Genomic DNA, 23,403 nt, shown 5'->3' on the forward strand with positions numbered 1-23,403 from the left:
TCTCCAGTTGCAGTGCATGGGCTTCTCATTGTGGTGGCTTTGCTTTTTGCAGAACACAGGCTCTAGGGCGCAAGGGCATCAGTAGGTTAGGCCTGTGGGCTCAATAGTTTTGGCTCCTGGGCTCTAGAGTGTGACTCAGTAATTGTGGCACATGGGCTTAGTTTCTCTGAGGCATGTGGGGTCTTCCAAACCCAGGAAGCAAACTCACAGCTACATTGCAGGTGGATTCTTTACCACTGAGCCATCAGAGAAGCCCTCTAAACTTTTTTGATTGCATACTTCTATCAATAAAACACACCATGTATTCCTATTGTGTATATTGACTTATTCATAAATTATATACATATCCTACTTATTAACATAACATAACAGGGACTTCCCTGGTGGCTCAGACGGTAAAACATCTGTCTACAATGTGGGAGACCCGGGTTCAATCCCTGGGTTGGAAAGATCCCCTGGAGAAGGAAATGGCAATCCACTCCAGTACTATTGCCTGGAAAATCCCATGGACAGAGGAGCCTGGTAGGCTACAGTCCATGGGGTTGCAAAGAGTAGGATACAACTAAGCGACTTCACTTCACTTTACTTATTAATATATTTCATATATTAATTAAAACATGCAAAAATAAAATATAAAAGAGGGTAACAGAAAGGATGAAAGTAAAGAATAGCATTTTAATGCTATTATTTATTTATGATACAAAAACCTTTTGCTATCATAAAAAAATTAGGACTATTTATTATCTAAATTTTTAGTGGGAACAATGTGATTGAATACACCTCATTATTTTTGAACTTTTGTGATTGCTGACTTGCATGTCTGGTTTTAAGCTTAGTTTATTATTTCAATATTTGTCTTTAATAGCTATCAGATCAGATCAGATCAGTCGCTCAGTCGTGTCCGACTCTTTGTGACCCCATGAATCACAGCATGCCAGGCCTCTCTGTCCATCACCAACTCCCAGAGTTCCCTGAGACTCACGTCCATCGAGTCAGTGATGCCATCCAGCCATCTCATCCTCTGTCGTCCCCTTCTCTTGCCCCCAATCCCCCCCAGCATAGTAGCTGATGAAGATGCCTTACAAAGATACCTGTACACAGATGGAAAAGGGTTATCATTAACTGCACTTGTTAAATCACGGTACTCATTTCTCAATTCCATTAATGAGGCAAAGGTTCTTGTTGGAATTTGGCTAGAGAGTTTGTATGTAAAGGTCTTGCCTTTATATACTTTTATATTTTGGGGCTTCCCTGGTGGCTCAGATAGTAAAGAATCTGCCTGCAATGCAGGAGATGAGAGTTCAATCCCTGGGTCAGGAAGATCCCCTGGAGAAGGGAATTGTGACCCACTCCAGTATTCTTTCCTGGAGAAGTCCATGGACAGAGGAGCCTGGCAGGCTACAGTCCATGGGGTTGCAAAAAGTCAGACACAACTGAGCAACTAACACTTTCACTTTTATATTTTTAACAGATGAGTTCAAAGTCCACTGAAATCCTTCCTTTAGAAGATTTTGCAACCATTAGAAAATCTGTTTCCAAGTTTTCTGACTGTGCATACATGAGTGTTTATGTTAAAATACATTGTTTCCTACAACAAAATCACATCACAATAGAAATATCTTTAGACAGCTGTCTTTACTCTTTCCAGAACACAAATTTTATCTAAAAAGCAACTGCTTTCTCAATCAGTGTTAAAATGTTACACTTACCATATAGGAACAGACTAATAGTGATTTTATAATCGTCATCATTTGGTAACAAAGTGCAGCACAGAAAAAGTCAGAAATTTTAGGATACTTTTTTTTAAAGAAAATTGCGTAACTTAGAATACTCCTTTGACTAAGTGGGCTTCACTGGTGGCTTAGACGGTAAAGAGTCTGCCTGGAGACCCAGGTTTGATCCCTGGGTCAGGAACATCCCCTGGAGAAGGAAATGACAACCCACTCCAGTATCCTTGCCTGGAAAATTCCATGGACGGAGCCTGGCCGGCTACAGTCCATGGGGCACAAAGAGTCAGACCCGACTGAGCGACTTCACTTTCTTTGACTACGTGCATTTTCCTCATATAAAGTGTGAGCTTCTGTATGTTGTAAAGGATTTTCATAATCACTTTTCATCTAGTTACAAAATATTTTAAAGAAAAATCTTTTTGCGAAATTAACCACAGTGGTCACCATGGCACCCAAACTGTGATCATCTCAGTAAGCTGGTACCAAACAAAGATGTGAGGGACATACCTTTGGTCCCTCTGCGTCAGTGGAGAGCCCTCACCAGTCCTGCAGGCACCTTTATAGACAGCCCCTGACATGGACTGAAGGCCCCATTTTCAGTCTGTACATTAAGCACTAACAATCTTCCATTTTTGTTCTGTTTTCATTAAAAAAGAAAAAAAAAGACAACTAGAAATAGAAACTGCCATATTCTCTACCCTCACCCCAGGGGGTCATCCTGTGCCTTCCCCTACACCCACCTCCTTGGGGGGCACAAATGTCCCTTTGGAGACTAGTGCTCAGGAAACCTTTGTGAGAATGGCGCCTGCGGCTCTTTATACCAAATGGTGACAATTTCTCCCTGTTATTTTTCGTTTTGTCCCAACTTCGCACCTTCTTCAAGGTTTATCTCCTGTGCCCACTTCTGGAACAGTCCATATTCTACAGACCACGTCCTCTGACTGAATCTCTTTTTCTTCTTTTGTACATCAGACCCCAGAGTATCTTCCTAAACAGTTAGAGCTGCCCTCTGGAGAGTGGCCTCAAGCCCTCTTCGTGGTTTCTAACTACCTCCCTTCTTTCTGCTAAGAAGCTATGCAGAGGGTGGGGACACACGGATACAACTTCTTTCCTAGCTCCTCTTCTTGGGATTTTTAGAAGAATCCCACTGGGCTGAAATATCTAGCCAAGTGACTCAAGTATAGACAAAAGTCACTGATGATGTGCTTTCCTTTATTGTTTCAGACTGTGTTTGGAGAAAAACTGGTGGCTAAATTCTTATTTGAGAGTGATTTCTCAGATGATCCTATGCTCCCCTCACCTGACCAACTCAGAAGGAAAGTGCTTCTCAAAAATAAGAAATTAAAAGCCCATCAGACACCGGTGGATATCTTAAAGCAAAAGGTACGCTCTTGTTAAAGAGATTACAGGGATGCTGCGTGCCCAGAACAAAGAAATTGATGTCATTCTAAACTTTCAGCCAGGTAACCGGTTTTTGGAGATTCCCTTTCCTTGAATGATATATTTGAGTTTTGGCTTTTGTTTTAATAGACTGATAAATACTCTCTTCCCACTCACATAAAATTTTATTTTGAAAAATTGATATAGAATGCACCTCATTGTTTAATTTATTTTGGGCAGAATAATGTATGACCTTTATCTCTGGATCTGGGCTTCACAATTCTCAACCCCTCAGTGGTCACTGGAGTCCCCTTTAGAAAGAGTCCCTGCCCCTGTGGAGCTCTTGAACATGGGGTTGTGACCCCTGAGGTCAGTAGTAGACCCCCAGTGGCAGCAGCTCTGTGGTCCTAGCCCTGTGGAAGCTGGCACAGTGCATCACTGTGGTATGTGGACCCCAAGGCACTTCTGTATCTGCCTCACTCATGACATCTATACTCAGAGCACCCCAAACTTGCCTGCAAAGCAGGCCCTCCGCCCAAGGATCTGTGAAAAATTTCAGGTCCAGGCTGGACGTACTCATTGCACAAAATGACAGCTGCCAAAACTATTTGCCCTATTTAGGAGGGCACTTTTGGCCCTGAAACACCACTTTTGAAACTTACCACAGCCAAGAGTTGCTGCATAAACCTCCTGCAGCCCCCAACAGGAGGAGAATAGTATTTATTTTGTATAAATATATAATAGACAACATAAATTATATACAAATATAACATACAAAAACCATACTTGTCAAATAAATCAGCCCAGTCAGACTTACATTTGATCCAAAAAGGTCTGGCTTTATTTTTTTATTCACATAAACATTATATTATCATCCCTCTGATGCACATCTCACTTCTGAATTTTAATTCCAAGGTAGATGGATAAACAGACAGAGGAAAAGAAGGGAAGAGGAAAAGATAGGTAGATAGACAGATGATAGATAGATAGATACAGATAGATGATAGACAAGACATAAAACCTTGAATGTGTTTACTGCCTGGATGAAATAAGACGCCCCCTTCTTTCATTTCTTAAGACTCTCTCAGGAGCTCTGCATCCTCAAATGTTCTTTTTACTGCCTGGAATGGTTTTTCACCTCATCTCCTGTATCACTGCAAGATTGTTGCTTGGTCAGTGGGAGTTCTGCTTGTTTTTTGTAAAGCGAGAAGAACAATCATGAAGAGTAAGTGGGAAGGGAAAATTAGCCAACCACAAGCGTGTTCTCAGGCAGGCCTGTTTTTAGGTAGATATATCCCTAAGTATTTTATTCTTTCCGTTGCAACGGTGAATGGAATTGTTTCCTTAATTTCTCTTTCAGTTTTCTCATTATTAGTGTATAGGAATGCAAGGGATTTCTGTGTGTTGATTTTATATCCTGCAACTTTACTATAATCATTGATTAGTTCTAGTAATTTTCTGGTGGAGTCTTTAGGGTTTTCTATGTAGAGGATCATGTCATCTGCAAATAGTGAGAGTTTTACTTCTTCTTTTCCAATTTGGATTCCTTTTATTTCCTTTTCTGCTCTGATTGCTGTGGCCAAAACTTCCAAAACTATGTTGAATAGTAATGGTGAAAGTGGGCACCTTTGTCTTGTTCCTGACTTTAGAGGAAATGCTTTCAATTTTTCACCATTGAGGATAATGTTTGCTGTGGGTTTGTCATATATAGCTTTTATTATGTTGAGGTATGTTCCTTCTATTCCTGCTTTCTGGAGAGTTCTTATAAAAGAGTACCCAAACATGTTGAAATTGGTTTCTTTTAAAGATCCAAACCTGCGTGTTCCTAGAAGTCTTCATGTGCCCTGGAGGCACACATTGCCCAATTTGACCCTCATGCACAGCTCTGGGCCAAGAGTTGCAAAAGCAGCCACCTTCAGGGGCCAACCAGGAAACATAAACATAAGAGCCAGCTGGATATATAACAGTTGGGAAGTGGCGAGGAGGGCAAGGGAGTGCACATGGCTTCATGAATGAGCAACCCTAATTAAAAATTCTTAAAACATTGCATCAGCCAAACAAGTCTGGTCTGGAGGTGAAGTCAGCGCTAAGTGCCACCAGTTTGAGACCTCTACTAGGTCTGCCTTTGTCCAGATCTGCACTCCCCAAAGCTGCTGCATTTACTTGGGTTCCAGAAGCCATGAGACCTATACTGCTGCTGCTGCTGCTGCTAAGTCGCTTCAGTCGTGTCCGACTCTGTGCGACCCCAGAGACGGCAGCCCACCAGGCTCCCCCGTCCCTGGGATTCTCCAGGCAAGAACACTGGAGTGGGTTGCCATTTCCTTCTCCAGTGCATGAAAGTGAAAAGGGAAAGTGAAGTCACTCAGTCATGTCTGACTCCTAGCGACCCCATGGACTGCAGCCTACCAGGCTCCTCCATCCATGGGATTTTCCAGGCAAGAGTACTGGAGTGGGATGCCATTGCCTTCTCCTGAGACCTATACAGATGGGCTTTATTTTGAAGCTGTTTGACTAAAATGTTAGCATGTGTATGCCTATGCCCGGCCCTCCTCAAATTCTGCAGCAGAAACTGACTCCCCAACATAAAAGGCACTTTTTCTTTGGCAGCGCTGTTCCTCCACTCTGCTTTCTTTATCCAGAAACTGCTGCCCACATCTCAGTGCCAAGCAGATGCAGCTGCCCTCTGCTCTATGGTCTTCAAGACGTAGTTGGATGTTCTTGTAGCTGCTGCCTTTCCTGTTCTTTGCACATTTGCAGTGACTTATACAGTGTCCATTCCACTAATGAATAGATTGTGTTGTTGCAAAAGTCTTCTGTATGTGGAGCCCGAATCTTCCTTCCTGTTCCTCCTACTCTTTGGCACAACTTTCCTCTGCAGCTGCACAGACTAATTGCACATCCTAAAAGCCAGCATGTGTCTTCTTACCAGCTTTTCTCTTCTCCAAGCTAAACGTTCCTGTTGTGTCAACAGTGCCTCACAGGATATGACTCTTCCATTAAGACTATTTTGATATTCTTACATTTGTGGATATGCTTGAATTTGTCCATCTTAAAACATGATTTCCAGAACTAAGTCCATGCTCAGGGTCTGTCAACTCATGAACAGTATAAGCATCACATCTCTTAATCTGAACTTTATACTTCAGTTAATACAACCTCAGACTGTTCTCGCTATTTAAATTCTTTAACACCTATCAGGCCCATGTTGAGTTTGTGGAAAACAAACAGTTCAGTTGTTTTCATAGGACTAAACTTATGTCTAGTCTCCCCATATTTCCAGGTTTACAATTAATGTTAACCTTCCACATAGCAGGAGCCTCACATTTATCACTATTAAATTTGCTCTTCTTGATTTGAGTACGTTATTACAGCATATAAGGTTCCCTGTGGGTTTTAACATTAGTCATCCAATGTATTTATTAGCAGTTTTCCAAACTGTGCCTTCACCCAGATTGCCCTTGAGCCAGATGGCCCAGTGGAGAGCCCTGTGGCCCTTCTTGCAGGACCTCCCTGGAGTTTAGGTGATTATCCCTCCTATCTGGTTCTCTGTTCTCTGAAACCCACATTTCTGCAGAATCTGGTTCAACCTCTTTCTTTATAGAATAGAAATTGAGGTCTAGCCATCTATGGGACTTTCTCCAAGCCTCCCAGCTCGAAGTGGCAGAGGCAGGATTCTGATTCAGGTCTTTAGGAAAGACCTTGTCAAAGGCAGTCCAGAAGTCAGGATACACTGATAAGAACCACTGGGGCAGGGACTTCCCTGGTGGTCTAGTTGCTAAGACTCTGCACTCCCAGTGTGGGAGGATTGAGTAGTTCGATCTCTGGTAAGGGAACTAGATCCCATATGCCACAAGTAAAGATGCTGCGTGCTGCAGCTAAGACCCAACGCAGTCAAATAAAGAAAGAAAGCATCACTGGGGCACTTTCAAAGACACAGAGGCTTGGGTCCCAAATCTGCCTAACTAAATCAGAATTGCCATAAGGAAGTCCTGGTAGTCTGTTTACTTAAAAATAATTTTTACCATCCTGAAAGTTGGAAAATGCTGCTGATCTGTTATTTCCCGCAAAGTGAGTTACCTTACCCAAAAGGTCTAAACAGGTTACTGTATGGGAGATTCGTTCTTAGTAAACTTGTTCTACTTCTTTCTAGTCGCCTCTTTATTTTCTGTGTTCTCACAACCAAATAATCCATTCTGAGACTTTGTCAGGTATCACCTTGACATTTCCTACCATTTGACTTCCACAACTTACTTCTTCCTCCTTTTGGAAAAAATGGGACAATGTAATCCCATTATCACTGTTTTAAGCACAGTTCCAGACCCCCGTAATTTTCCAGGGAGTTCCCTGGTGGCTCAGATGGAAAAGAACCTGCCTGCAATGCAGGAGACCCAGGTTCAGTCCCTGGGTTGGGAAGATGCCCTGGAGAAGGGAATGGCTACCCATTCCAGTATTCTTGCCTGGAGAATTCCATGGACAGAGGAGCCTGGCAAGCTACAGTCCATGGGGTTGCAAAGAGCTGGGCATGACTGAGTGACTAACATGTTGACAGTCATATTGTCAAGGCCTTTCAGTTGCCTGACAGGCTGTGGGTCCAGACCTGGTGATCTGAGTTCACATGGGGCTAAGTGATGCATGCCTAGAGCTCCAGTGTGCTCAGAACCATTCCTAACTCAGAGCATCTGAGTGCTTTCTATTCAAAGAACTCACCCTCAGCAAGGATCGACTGACTCACAGCTGGATTTCTGAACCCTTGGTCTGAACTCCAACCTGCTAGACTCAGACAGTTCACTCTCAGTGCCCGGTGCTGTGCTGGGGGCTGGAGGAACCAAGCCAGTGAGACATGGCTCCTGCCTGGGCCCGTCTGAGCCAGAGTCTTCACCTGATCCCTACCTCTGACTCTCTGACCTATAACTGAATTGCTTTTATCAAGGGCTGAGATCCTGTTCTTCTGTCCTAAAATGAGTAGGATATTGCAAAAAATAAGGAAGTCAGCTCTTGACTGTCATTGGCCCACCCATCCCATACTTCCTGCACTGGGGGAAGTACCTGCAAGTTGATGGGACCTTGACACTCCGCTTTCTGATACCTGGCTGCGAAACTTTGAATGGCAGCTCTCCCTTCCTGGTTCTCCCAACTTTCTGCCCGGGGCGGGGGTGGGGGGGTGGGCGCTTCCCAGCTCTTGGCATTGCCAGTCATGATACTTGGCTCCACCCTGCATGTTTACTGTTTGGAGGCTATTTGCTTATTCAGGACAGATAGACTTGCTTCTGTGGCTCACTTGTGCCTGGAGCATATTTCCCAAAGTTTGAAAGAACACTAATCCTATGAGACACTCTGGAAAAAAAAAAAAAGATTCCCAGTTAAATAAGCGTGGGAAATACTGCACTGGAGATCTTTGAAGAACCGTGATGCCCTTTAGCATATTTAATGAAGGCTCTGAGAAACTCCATAGTAGGAATGTGTTTTAGTTTCTGTAAGATGTTGTTTTTAAACGTCCATTGTGTTGTGTGGTTACTGTAATTGTCATATTTTTAAATAACAGCTGTAAGTGTTCCATAAAAATTTTGAGCTTAGGCCATGTTCAGTTATCTGGAGTGGACTGCATTGTACAAGATTTATCTGTATATCGACATAGCCTAAATCCTATCTTCCTTATGTATATATTTTATTATAAATACAATATAATCACATTTCAGGAAGCTTAAGGAAGAATTATTGTAAAATACACTTAATTCCGAAGCCAAACACAACCTGTATCACAGGGATTCTCAACCTTAACAGTATCTATGGATAGAATTCAGGAGGCCCATGAAGTTAGGTGAAAAATTCATTTTTTTCTTTTTTGGCCACACCACGCAGTTTGCAGGATCTTATTAATAGTTCCCCACCCAGGGATCAAACCCATGCTCCTTGCAGTGGAAGCACAGAGTCCTAATCACTTGGGCCTCCAGAGAATTCCTGAAAAAAACAAAAATTACATCTTAATTTTCACTAACCTGTAGCTAAAATTTAGCCTTTCCTCTGATTATAAATATAAGAAACACACTAGAATAAACTTGACAAAGTATGTCTTTGTCAGCAATAGAAATCACAGGTTTTCCATGTTAAATCAGAGTTGCTGCCATTATCTCTAAGAATTATTTATGCTCATCACTATTTCACAAGCATTACATGACCTACCATTATATATTTTTCACTGTGTTAATAAAGAAGCATATATTCCTATAGCACTGATTTGTCTTTTTAACATTTGATAACTATAGTCAACATTCCTTTTTTCCTTTGTAATCTTATATATTTTATTCTATGCATTTAAAATATTCTGAGAAGGGATCTTATCTCACCAGACTGCCCAAGGGATCTGTGCCTGCTGTATTAACATTTAAAATCTAGCCTTTTATGCATGACATTTTATATAATTATAATCATTATATAGAGACATAAAGGTATTCAGTCAGTTCAGTTCAGTTGCTCAGTCGTGTCCAACTCTTCGAGATCCCGTGAATCACAGCACGCCAGGCCTCCCTGTCCATCACCAACTCCCAGAGTTCACTCAGACTCACGTCCATCGAGTCAGTGATGCCATCCAGCTATCTCATCCTCTGTCGTCCCCTTCTCCTCCTGCCCCCAATCCCTCCCAGGATCAGAGTCTTTTCCAATGAGTCAACTCTTCGCATGAGGTGGCCAAAGTACTGGAGTTTCAGCTTTAGCATCATTCCTTCCAAAGAAATCCCAGGGCTGATCTCCTTTAGAATGGACTGGTTGGATCTCCTTGCAGTCCAAGGGACTCCCAAGAGTCTTCTCCAACACCACAGTTTAAAAGCATCAATTCTTCGGTGCTCAGCCTTCTTCACAGCCCAACTCTCACATCCACACATGACCACAGGAAAACCATAGCCTTGACTAGATGGGCCTTTGTTGGCAATGTAATGTCTTCGCTTTTGAATATGCTATCTAGGTTGGTCATAACTTTCCTTCCAAGGAGTAAGCATCTTTTAATTTCATGGCTGCGGTCACCATCCACAGTGATTTTGGAGCCCAAAAAATAAAGTCTGACACTGTTTCCTCTGTTTCCCCATCCATTTCCCATGAAGTGATGGGACCGGATGCCATGATCTTCATTTTCTGAATGTTGAGCTTTAAGCCAACTTTTTCACTTTCCTCTTTCACTTTTATTTCCTCTATTGTTGAACTTTTAGACTGTTTCCTGTTTTTAATTCACGCAAATAACTTTGTCTGTACTTTGGACTATTTCCTTATGCTAGGCTCCCAGATTTATATTTATTCTTATATCCTGCATTATTCCCTCACAGTAATTCTACTCAAATGTAGAGGCATATGACCTTCCTGTGTGCTAACACATCAAGTTTCCAGAAGCTTCTAAGCCTATTTTGTTAATCTGACTGATGGTTCAGATAAAAACTTTTTTGAAATGTTGATAAAACTTTATTTGTTGAAAAAACTTTATATTGTTCAAGGAATTTTATTTAAATCAACTATTCTTTTTTCCCATCCATAGGAATTCTAACATTTCTCTCAATGTCAAAGACCTTTAGATAGTATCTTAAGAAGCGGGGAGCAGTTTTTTAGCAGAGATTTTCTTTTTCAAAATGGGTGGGCTAACTTACTTCCTCATCATTCAGGATTGATGGTTCTCTGAAGCACCCAGGTTTCTCCTGGGAAGGAGGAAAGTAGTCCTAGGCGACCTGGATTCCAGTTCCTTGTGATAGTTTTCTAAAAGTTCCTGGATTCCTCCTGCAAAGATGTTAACATCTGCCTAAGTATTGATGTTGTATTTTAAGTGAATGTAGAGTTTTGGGGTTTTTTTTCCCCCCAGATAATCAAAATAGGTTAAGCCACTTTTTAGGACTATGTAAGCATTGGGTAGTCCTTTTGAAAACCATTAATGAAAGTTTAGTAGCTGGGTATCTGCAGTCTTTAATTATTGATATCTTACAGGCTCATCAGCTAGCATCCATGCAAGCTCAGGCTTATAATGGTAGCAATGCCAGCTCCCCACCTGCTAATAATGAGGAAGAAGAAGATGAAGAGGATGAATATGATTATGATTATGAATCCCTCTCTGATGGTAAGAGAGCCAACACAATGCTGTACTCAGGGAAGCACACTTGGATGGTTTTTCTACTGGGTTTTTTGGTGTCTTTTTTTTTTCCCCCAAAATAAGTCTGGCACTCCATAGACAAACAATACAGATTGTTGTAATATTACCTAAGAGTTTCTGGAATCCTGTCACTTAGCAAGGAGGACCAAGCAAGGAAAGGGATTCTTGTCAGCCACCAGAGCCATTACGAAAGGAAAGAAGAGGATGTGGAAAGCAGCACAGGAGTTGTTCCTAAATCGGTTTCTAGAGAAGGAGGTAGAATTACAGCAGAGAGACCACATTCTTAGAAAGAAAGTGAAGTTGTTCAGTTGTGTCCAACTCTTTTCGACCCCGTGGACTGTAGTCTATCAGGCTCCTCCGTCCATAGGATTTTCGTAGACTGTGGTTAAATCTTTTCTATCTCCTGAATCACCTGCAGGGGGTAGCATCGAGTTCCCATGCTTCTGTCCATTGCTTTCACTCTTGCTTTAAGAGCATGGAAAAAAATGAAACATCATTCCCCTTCTGCACCCGCCCCCCTACCCTGGTTCTCAGGTTACTTAGCCAACCAGACATTTCCTTCTGGCCCCACCAAAAAGATAAAACAAGGCGGGTGAAGACTACTGGTGCACGACAAAAAAGTCACAGGAATGACATTACCCACCCCTGTTTTACAGGTGAAGGGGGCTTCTTACAAGAGAGTTAGGTTTCAGGTGTATTTCATCTGCGCTAAATTCATATCTCTGCTAGAGATTATAAAATGCTTCCTCAGGTACTACTGCTAATGATGGATTGTTTTAATTTTGGCAACATCTGAAAGACAAATATGGAGTCATGAAAAAAAATGCCAAAGTTCCTGTTTACTTAAACATTTAAATGTAGACTATATTACTTCTCTTTGTGTTGTTAATGTGTAGATATACCCAGACCAGCAACCATTTACCACTTGCATTAAGACTGCAGCCAAGGGACGTCCATGGAAGTCCAGTAGCTGGAACTTTGTCTTCATTGCAGGGCATGCAGGTTCCATCCCTGGTCAGGAAGCTGGGATCCCACATGCGTCGAGGCCAAAAAGCCAAGACATGGAACGGAGGCAATGCTGTATCAAATTTACTAAAGACTTTGAAAATGCCCTACATCAAAAAAATCTTAAAAAACGACAGCCAAGCCTCCTCCAAATATCTGCTTCTCATGCAGCATGATTGTCTAGTCATGTTTCATTAGCCTCCATCATGGTCAGCAGCTACAGTTTCTGCCCCCAAATATAATTCTAGTCTCTGTCCATTTAATAATTGTCCTTAGTAGTAGTTGATTGCTTCATGTGCTCACTCAGTCGTGTCGGGCTCTTTCTGATCCCAAGAACTGTAGCCAGCCAGGCTCCTCTGTCCATGGTGATTCTCCAGGCAAGAATACTAGAGTGGGTTACCATGCCCTCCTCCAGGGGATCTTCCCAACCCAGGGATCGAACCGAGGTCTTTGGGTGGATTCTTTACCGTCTGAACCACCAGTGAAGCCCGAGAATACTGGAGTGGGTAGCCTTTCCCTTCTCCAGGGGAACTTCCTGACCCAGGAGTTGAACTGGGGTCTCCTGCATTGCAGGCAGATTCTTTACCAGCTGAGCTACCTGGGAAGCCCTGACTGCTTCATACCATCAGCTAAAAACTGACCTGAAACCCTGTCAGTTAACACAAGGGGCATATTCTCTAAATTGGGAGACTGAAAGAGGGTGATAACAGGAAGGAGTCAAGATCATTTCTTATATCCTCAAAAGCTATGGGAAGATCCCCTGGAGAAGAGAATGGTAACCCACTCCAATATTCTTGCCTGGAGAATTCCATGGACTTAGGAGCCTGCTGGGCTATAGTCTCTAGCGTCACAAAGAGTCAGACACAACTGAGTGGCTAACACCTTCACTTTCACTTTCCTGAATCCATTGAAAGCAAGTCAGGCTGAAAACTCGCCTAGGTAGCCCAGTTTATCTCTGTGACAGCTCTAGTCCTCAGTTTTCATATATATAAAATGAGCAAATTTCTCTAAAGCTTTTTTTTGGCTATAAAGCTGTGATAGTTCCTGGGAACTATCTGAAAATTACTTACAGAAAATCTAAAGGAAGTTGCAAATGAGGCTCATTTATTTCAGGAAGTACTACTCTGCCTTTTGGCCAGTAAGTTGTTAATGAATATTTATTCAATTAAATTTTATTAAAGCAACATCAATTAATTTTTCCCCAACCTTGCTGTACATCTTAACTAGCGTTGAACATGCACTATAGATTTGAATTTACAACTTTATATAGACATTCTGTGACTTCATATATATGGAGTCTAATGATTGCATGATTCTAACACATTAATCAATTTCTATCCATTCGACATGAAGTGTTTTGCAGACTGTTAGGACCATCAGTAACTGAAAATATGTAGTGTGAATGTGGCAGCATGATTAATGTTAACAATGTTTGCACTTCTTTTATTGCTAGGCTTTGCATCCCTTAATAGTCAAATTATGAAATCGGTGGAAGAGTTCTTATTTCATTTTTCTTGTAATTTAAGCTGTTGTTATTTATGCTTTACTTCATACCTTAATTTAATTTATCTGGCTTTTTGCCTTAATTTTCTTACTGTTATCCTCTTTCTGATTCTGTTTTTCTGTAGCAGATGTCCTTACTGCTTCTCCCGCTCCTAACAGTCAGGAAGGTAAAGCCATTTGAACCTGGCATTTTAACTGCATGAATGTCAGCATTCTGTTGCCTGTTGTTTAGGTCCGATTCGCATGTGACACTTATAAGAATAAAAATGTCATTAACTGATTGATCTCATTTATTTCTCGGCAGCCTGCATGGCCCTGATTTGGTATAAGGATATTTTGGTCTAAGCATTTGTGGTCTGATGAGATAGTAAATTGTGGGTGAGAAATGAGCTTTCTTGTGTGTCGTTTTAAAAGAACATAATCATGTTTATTTTCCTAAAACCTTTAAAGTCATTTTGAATAGAAATTCCAAAGCAAGAGCAAAGTATAAGATTATCTTTCATATTTTGGAAATGTTTAAATCTATCTTGATTCCTCACCTTAAGATTCTCCCTTCATAAATTGATAGACAATTATGAAAACTTTACTTCCCAATTAAATATATTTGTGAAAACTGCATGGCAAATAACAATGCCTTTTTCCCCTCTGGTTTTGACATTTCTAGAGGTAAAAGAAACTAATAGCTTCCTTTTTAAGTGAGAGTGATTAAATCATGTCTGTACCATCAAGAAGTGATTCAACCACTCAACCTTTCCCAAACTTGTGTGCTGAGAGCTTCTTGACAGGGTATCTTCCATAATCTGTGCACAGTTCTAATTGTCTGTATGAAAATGAGTTTTCTCATTTAGATTATGTCTATATGGTACCAAAACTACTGGTAAGTTAGTCCATTCAATCAAAAATGAATATATCATTTAACAAAATTTAAGCCATTATTTTGGTAACATGTAGTCAGCACCTCAGTCTTACAGATAAGCACAAGTACTTGGATATTCTTGGAGTGATGTATAGACACAACCTTAAGTGCGGCATTCAGTTCTTATTCACTAAAGCCTGCCAACTCATTTTCAGACAACATTCTAGAAGACAGACCTGAAAATAAATCATGTAATGACAAACTTCAGTTTGAGTATAATGAAGAAATCCCCAAGAGGATAAAGAAAGCAGATAACTCTGCTTGCAACAAAGGGAAGGTGAGTGCATGGTTTCTGTTTGATTACATTTGGACATGGTATTCTTGTCAGTTTCAGGTAGGATTTCACTCCCTCCCTATCCCTTCCCTTTACCTCGCCCCTCACTTTCCCTTGAATGCCAAAGCCCAGACAGTGGTGATATGGGCCCACTTCTGTCATTTATAGAAAATTAGTCATTTATTCACCCAGCCAGTACCTACTAGAGGTGTAGCGTGTGGTAGGCACTAAGGTAGCACAGGAGGTGACTTAGCAATGGAAATAAACATGTCAAACGTGCTTGGAAATGATTACAAAGAGCAGTGATTACACATTGTTATCAGATCATCTGGCAGATGAAGTTGAGAAGCAGATGAAAACAGGGCATTCAGAGCAGGAGGACAACCTGGTATCTTTAGTGAATTGCCAGAAGTTTTAAAGTTGTTTGGGATGACCAAGAAGATGAACAGGGCTGATTGGGAAGTGTTAGCACAGGGAGGACACTAAGAATGAAAAACTAAATGAGATACCTGGACCCAGTCCTCAAGTGCCTCACAGTGCTAGACTCTGAGCAAATCGATAGTTGCAGTGACATTGTTGGAAAACAAAATAACAAAATATGCCAAAAATTTGAGCCACAGAAGATACATACTCCATCATCCATTTGTTCAACAAATATGCATTGAATGTTCTACATTTAAGACCCTGAACCATGCCCTCGGGGAAGATGAAGAATGTTATACTCAGCCATTGCTCTCAGAAACCTTTTCTCTAGGGAAGGTGTTAGAATGTGTATGTGGATAAGATAGAGTAAGGGAAACACACTGATGACAAAAGAGAGGAACAAAGAGCTTTGGGGATTCAGAGGTAAGTGATCTGATCGGTAGCTTCCCTGTAAACCAGTATCATTGTTCCCTTGATAGGTTTATGACATGGAACTGGGAGAAGAATTTTATCTTCCTCAGAATAAAAAGGAAAGCAGACAGATTGCACCAGAGCTTTCTGACCTTGTCATCTATTGCCAAGCAGTAAAATTCCCAGGTAAGAGTAGACAGTATCATTTATAGCATTTAAAGATACCAAAAGATACAACAAATATGCTATTTAATCAGGTGTTGCGAATGGTCTCAAAATAACTAAACTGTGTTGCAGAAATCACTGTTACAGTACCTTCTAAATGTTTATTATTATTATTATTGTTTGCTTTGGTGCTGATGTGGATAATACCATAATATTATCATTTTTCAGACCATATCATTTCTCTTCATAATAGTTAATCATAATATTCATAACAACTAATAGCTAAAATTTATTAAGCACTTAATTTTAAGTACCAGGATTTGTATTAAATATTTTACATACATCATCTTAAATGACTTCATAATAATTCTGTGAGTAGGCAGATTTATCCCTATTTTTACGTAAAACAATCTGAGAGAGATGAAACAATTGGCCTAAGGTTTCAGAGCGTATCAGTTAAGACTCTTTTCTTTGAAAGTGGCAGAAATTGGCATAAGCAAAGAAGAAATGTATTGACTTGTGTGTTGAAAACTGAAGAGATAAACAAGTTTCAGATACATCTTGATCCAGGGCCTTCCTCTCTCCCTATAGGGTCACCCCGTTGACTCTCACTGGGTCACCACTGTGTTGGCCCTTTTTCCTTCACGGTGGCAAGGCAGCCGCAGCAGGCCAGCACCGCATTCTTCTAGATTCAGCTTCAGTAGGAGTCTCTTTCAGAACTTTCAGCAGCAGTTTCGTTGTTTTTCATTGGATCTTTGCCCGTCCCTGAACCAGTCACCGTGATCAAGGACATGCAGTGCTCTGACAGTCTAGGGCAGTGGTCCCTAATCTTTTTTGGCAACAGGAGCTGGTTTCCTGGAAGACAGTTTTTCCATAGACGACAGGGGGGAAGGGGTGGGAGAGGAGGGCAGAGAGGAAGGCTTCATGATGATTCAAGAGCATTACATTTATTATACCACTGCTGACCTGATAGGAGTTGGAATGGGAAAGGGCTGTAAATATGGATGAAGCTTTGCTCACTCACTCACCTGCCACTCACCTCCTGCTATGGGGCCCTGTTCCTAACAAGTTACTAACCACTGCTAGTCTATGTCCCGGGGATTGGGGACCCCTGGTCTGGGGCTTATGTCATGTGCCCATCCCTGAGCTAGGTAGCGAGTCTCCATCCAAACTGCAAAGATCAAGGACAAAGTTTCAGTGGAGCTTTCCCCCACTGGTCATCTTTAGAAGTACAAGTGAACTTAAGCTGATAAACCATTGCCCCCAAAAATGTGCATTTCAGTTAATAAAGGATAGAATTCTGATTCTGAAGCTCGTCTGCCTCCAAAGTCCTGCTCTTAACCCTAGAGCTACCCTCATATCTTGTTAGGGCATAGTGAGCTCATCCAAATGGAGCAGCAGGAGGCAGAGGGCAAACAGGAAATCCATAAATATCTGGAAGTCAGAAAAATTCATCTCCTCTTATTAAGAAGAAAGATTCCCTTGTACAAGATTTCTGAGGACAGGAAAGCAGCTGGCACTGGGGCACCCATCTAAAAGTTAGTAAGCAGCTTGGATGAACTTGACCTAGAGAGGGAAGTTAAAACCCCAACCCTTATTTTTTTAAAGGTGGTCTGGATGCAGATCCTGCTTCCAGAGGCTTTATCTTAAGCCCCAGTTCTCATACTCTGCCTTGCAAATGGGACAGAGGTCTTAGGCTATTAAAAAATTAGATAACCAGTGGTTTCTTCACACACCAGAGGAGGAAAAAAATCATAGGACTTTCTCAATTTTAGATTTTCTTTCGTAAACTGTTTTTAAACTTTTGGCAGCCGCTACTGCCTATCTGCTAGCAAATTCTGTTGAGGAGGATAAGAGTGAATAAGTAGCCAACAGTGGCAACCCACTCCAGTAATCTTGCCTGGGAAATCCCATGGACAGAGGAGCCTGGCGGGCTACATATTCATGGGGTCGCAAAGAGTTGGACACGAATTAGAGACTAAACAACAGCAATAACAGATCTCAAAGAAACGAAAGAACCTGGCCATGTAGGGTTAGTTTCACAGATCCTGATTTTCTAGCTCCTGAGTACCGTATGACTGTATCTGCAGTTAGTGAAATTGTTCTTATCATGGGATAAAATTCTTTCACGGTCAATGAGCCTCATGGCCTGCATGTCCCTCATCACAGGAACAGATGTGAAGACCACTCCATCCAAGAATCATACTCACTGCATCTCTTGTTCTTTATAAATTCAGCTGCCACTGCACCCAAAATGTTCCTCTGGCTTTGTCTTTTCCTCTCAAGAGCTGAGTAAACAAAGAGTACAAGTTCCCAGAGATATTTGAAGTCACCATGAGAGATTACATTTCTCTGCTGATAGAGGATTGTGGAAGGGTCAAAGGTCATTTGGTACAGTTTCTGACTTGAGGCACAGGCAAAGCATGGGGTTGTTTGACTTGTTTTTAAAATTCCAAGTGTGCTGTTTTTTAAAAGTGTTTAAATAGCACACATCCTTTATAAGTATACTATATTCTAATCCCCCCTTTTTTTAACCTTTTTTTTAGTAGTTGAAGTTTCTCACATTTTTTTCCCCAAATTTATTTCCTTTCTCATAATGACTAAATTGCATTGCCAGAATCATTTTCATAATAGCTTCTAAATATTTATTGTCATTATGATTTGTTTGGATAATTCAGGAGGAAAATACCCTACAGTGTCCATTTCCTTGAGACACAACTTAAAAATTTATATGAATATAATAATTTTTAAAAGTGTTCATTTTGCTCTACTGTTGATTTAATTTTGCTACATCATCAGTTTCAATGCATCTCACCTTTCACCATCCCAAGTCCCTTCCCAAGGAGCCACCATGCAAAAAGTTCTTCAGAGCAGGGAGGCACTGTGAAAACCATGGGTGCGTCCTTCCCCAGATCAGGGACCTGCCTCACTGCAGGGCTCCGCTCCTCAGTGACCTTGGCTGGGACAGTTGTATAACTTCTCTGCACTTTGGGTTCCCTACTGGTGAAAGAGGCATAACTTGCAAGGTTGTTGTATAAATAGTTCTAACTTGCAAGGTGGTTGTATAAATTAGCAATAAGGTACACAGTGTGAATAGCACGCTATCTGGAAAATAATTGGCTCTCTGGAAATGGTTGTTGTCGTTGTCACTGGTGAACGGACCAACTGGGCAGATTAAGGGTCTTTGTTGCTCTTTCGATAACTTCTCTGGGTCTCTCCAGATTCCTTCCCTTTTCTTGATCACTCAGCCTTTGTTTTCTTGCTTGCTCACCCCACCCCAGAGAACACCCAGGCTCCTCAGAGGGGGGCCATGTACCCTTGGGGGATGTCAACATGTGCCAGGGTGTGTGCAAAAACCCCAGAATGAATGCAGCCCCTCATTCCAACCCTTCATCGGTTTTACTCGGGAGAAAACCCATTGTTACATCATTGTGTAGAGGGCAAAATTCACAAAAAAGTTTTAAGATAAAGCATAAGAATTCACTAGTTCAAGTTTGTGCATCTTTGCAGTTTCAGATACTCTAGAGGAAAGAAAACATGTAGAAGCCCCATAGCTACTATGCACTGAACATTTTCTCTGAACAAGACACCCTACTAAGTATGCAGATATACATTATCTCATGTAATCCTAACCAGGACTCTCTTAGAGATGAGGAATAAGTGGTGAGAGAGGTTAAGTAATTTGTGTAAGGTCGCTCCACAGGGAACAGGGCTTAAATTCCAGAGTCTACACTCTCATTGAGCTCAGTTGTGTCTGACTTTTTGCAGCCCTATGGACTGTAGCCCACCAGACTCCCCTGTCCATGGGATTTTCCAGGCAGGAATATTGGAGTGGTTTGCCATTTCCTCCTCCAGGGGATCTTCCCAATCCAGGTATCGAACCTGCTTCTCCTGGGTCTCCTGCATTGGCAGACAGAATCTTTTACCACCTAGCCACCTGGGAAGGCCACACTCTTATTAAGCACTACTTAATCCTGTCTTCTCACATGATATTCTTCGAAGGTTTATTTTCATCTTAAAGTGGCCTTCCTGAATGCTGCTTCAGGTAAAGTAATTACTTGCTAATGGTGCAATTGTAGAGAGCGGGACCAGTTTGAAGGCAACTCTGGTTTCACTGTTGCCTTTACATCCTGCCCAGGAGCCAGGTTTGCTTGGCGTGAATTTGTTTCCTCATTCAGCAGATACCTGTGAAGTTCCTGCTGTGCCCTAGCACTGGCCAGACAGGAAGGATCCAAAGAGTGGCTGGACCAGGAGTGAGGAAGAGAAGCCCTGAAATATAGTTATCAGCATAATCTGTTTCCCATTTAATCCTCAGATTAACCCCATGAAAGAGTTCCTATCACTGCACCCATTTTGCAGATAAGGCAGCTTGAGGAACCAAGAAGGTAGATGTTAAGTCAAGGTTCCTGTGGGCAGGAATTATCCTGGGCAGTTACGATATGAGCTTCCCAGGTGGTACTAGTGGTAAAGAACCTGCCTGCGAATGGGCAGGAGACTTTAGGGACTGTGGGTTCTATCCCTGGGTTGGGAAGATCCCCTGGAGGAGGATATGACAACCCACTCCAGTATTTTTGCCTGAAGAATCCCATGGACAGGGATTCTTGTTCCTGGCAGGCTAAAGTCCATGGGGTTGCAGAGAGTAGAACAGGACTGAAGTGACTTAGCACACGATTATATGACAGCTCAGGCCTTTGGCCATCCTTTCATCTCTCTAAACTGTGCTAATTAACCTAAACTAATTAGGTTCTGGAGTCTAATCTTTTAGACTCTAAAAGATTTTTTTTCTTGCAGTTTTTCAAAATCTTTCTGTTGCATAACCAAATAGGTATGGGTGTGATTTTGTGGTCATCTTGTAATAATCCTGCAGGTCTTGTCCCATTTGCCTACAGAGATAAAAACTTCACTGTCGTTACTTGCAATGCTATTATTAATCGTGCTAAAAATGCTAGAAATCTTCTGTACTGAGTTAGAAGGGAGTAGTAGGACTTCAAAATAAACATTAGCAGGGATGGAAAATGTTGAGTTCCCTTGCTTGTAGTTTTTGGCTTATTTATTTTCATTTTATGGGAACAGGCCTGTCAACTCTAAATGCATCTGGCTCTAGCAGAGGAAAAGAAAGGAAAAGCAGGAAGTCCATTTTTGGCAACAATCCGGGCAGAATGAGCCCCGGGGAGACAGCACCATTTAACAAAACATCTGGAAAAAGTAAAGTCACCTTCTGACAATATCTTTGCCTGATTTTGCATGCTGGAGGATTCTGAGATTTCACTAAGCACTTCCCTGGAAATTTTTAATCTTCTTTTTTTATATTCATGATTATTCATATTATATAAGTGTGGTGTAAATATTTTTTTAATTACAAAATTATTCTCTTAACTTCCTAAAAAATAGTCTTTCACTGAAGATGTTCTAAGAGTGTTTGCCTCAAAAGTAAAAATTGGAGCCACCTTGGAACCGTCTCATGGTTCTTGGAACTGCAGTCTTCCCCATTATAATTCCAGAAGATATATCCAGTTTATGTTTAATTACTTTTTATTGTCAAAATCATAAATTCTCATAGTTAAAAAACTCAAACTATAGAGTATTATTAAAGTTGCTTTCCACTCGCAACGTCCCAGTTCTACTCCCCAGAGGAAACTGCTATTAAGTTTATGGTGTTTAGTTCAAGAAAAATAAGATTCTTTTTAAGATAATCCAAATGGGATATAACTGAACATGTATAACTTTTATACGCACCATAGCTTTCTGCATAGCTTTCTGTGCATATAATCTACCTTATCCTCTTTTATGTCCCTATGGTATTCTATTGTGTGGATATATTGTCATTTATTTAACCATTTCTCACTGGTAGAACTTCTGAGTTGCTTCCTGGATTTTTGTTGCTGTGTGTGTGTGTGTGTGTGTGTGTACTGTAAAGAAAATACCGCTGGAGTGAATACCTTGTATATATATTGTTTTATATCTGTGCAAATATATCCACAGGACAGATGAGGTACTGAGGCAAAGAACTTTAGGGCTTTTAGTTTAAATTGGTGTTACACTTATTTTCAAACTCTATAGCTATCCCTTCTGAGGGGAAGATCTAGCTGGCTTTATTATTTATTGACTCGTGAATGGGTAGCATTCTACCTAGCGGGTAGAAAGGCACACCCTTAACAGCTGTCGTTTAGTCTCGAGGCGGTGGACTAACTCCCAGGTAACACTCGAGGCGCGCCGGTGTGTCACGTGCTGTGGGTGTAGCCTGCGATGTTGTTCAGGTTTCTCTTTCTCAAGTATCTCAAGTGTTCGGCACTAATCTGAGGCTGATCTCTGGGGGGGTTTAGGTTCCTGTGAAGGAATGCGACAGGCCTGGGAGGACTCTGCTTTCTCCGTCAACCCAACCACGTCCCTCAGCGCTATCATTAGAACTCCCAAATGCTACCATATCTCCTCACTGAATGAAAATGCCGCCAAACGTCTGTGTCGCAGGTATTCTCAGAAACTCATCCAGCACACCGCCTGCCAGCTCCTGCGGACGTACCCGGCTGCCACCCGCATCGACTCTTCCAACCCCAACCCCCTCCTGTTCTGGCTCCATGGGATACAGCTCGTGGCGCTCAACTACCAGACAGATGGTAATGGGCTTGCTTCTCCCCGAGGAGTGCCTCTCCCCTTGCTCCTTTGCATCTTACATCTCGACAAAAAACATGTTTTCAAGGGGGAAAGGGTCCCAACTAGGGCCTATGTGAGGGTAAAAATACAGAAGACAGAAAAGAGAAGAGAATTAGACACTAAATTTTACTCTTGACTTTTCAGAGTTAAGGCGATAGGGAAAAAAAAAAACCCTCAAGGAACCCTGAATAGTCTCTTGTTCCTGCTCCATTTTTAAAGCACTTTTAATTTATTTTTATTATTATTATTATTTGTTAATTTATTTTTTTTAGTTGGAAACAAAGAAAGAAAGTGAAGTCGTTCAGTCACGTCCAACTCTTTGTGACCCCATGGACTATAGCCTACCAGGCTCCTCTGTCCATGGGATTTTCCAGGCAAGAATACTGGCGTGGGTTGCTATTTCCTTCTCCAGGGGATCTTCCCGAGCCAGGGATGGAACCTGGGTCTCTCAATTGTAAGCAGACGCTTTTACCATCTGAGCCACTAGGAAAGCTTCATGCAAAAGCCTCTGCCTTAATTGGAGGATAATTACAATACTGTGATGGTTTTTGCCGTGAATCAGCATAAATCGGCCACAGGTATACATGTGTCCCCCACAATCCTGAATTCCCTTCCCACCTCCCTCCCCACCCCATCCCTCCAGGGTGCCCTGCTTCATGCATCAAACTTGCACTGGTCATCTGTTTTATATATGGTAAAGTACATGTTCCAATGCTATTCTCTCAGAGCATTCCCTCTCCTTCTCCCACTGAGTCCAAAAGTCTGATCTTTACGTCTGTGTCTCCTTTGATGCCCTGCAGGTAGGACAGTCAGTACCATCTTT

The 23,403-nt window shown here is 41.6% G+C and overlaps 1 protein-coding gene across 1 annotated transcript in view; it reads left to right on the plus strand.

Annotated features, from left to right (window-relative positions):
- The window catches only part of PLCE1 (phospholipase C epsilon 1), a 369,702-nt gene that overhangs the window by 312,807 nt on the left and 33,492 nt on the right, over window positions 1-23,403 (plus strand). Inside the window, exons 19-24 of the mRNA XM_061402841.1 lie at window positions 2,955-3,113; window positions 11,070-11,199; window positions 14,812-14,933; window positions 15,833-15,950; window positions 21,003-21,134; window positions 22,253-22,543. Coding sequence (XP_061258825.1) covers window positions 2,955-3,113; window positions 11,070-11,199; window positions 14,812-14,933; window positions 15,833-15,950; window positions 21,003-21,134; window positions 22,253-22,543 — 952 coding nt within the window. The remainder of the gene's footprint in view (window positions 1-2,954; window positions 3,114-11,069; window positions 11,200-14,811; window positions 14,934-15,832; window positions 15,951-21,002; window positions 21,135-22,252; window positions 22,544-23,403) is intronic.

Source organism: Bos javanicus, chromosome 26 (assembly GCF_032452875.1).
Source record: "Bos javanicus breed banteng chromosome 26, ARS-OSU_banteng_1.0, whole genome shotgun sequence".
NCBI lineage: Eukaryota > Metazoa > Chordata > Mammalia > Artiodactyla > Bovidae > Bos > Bos javanicus.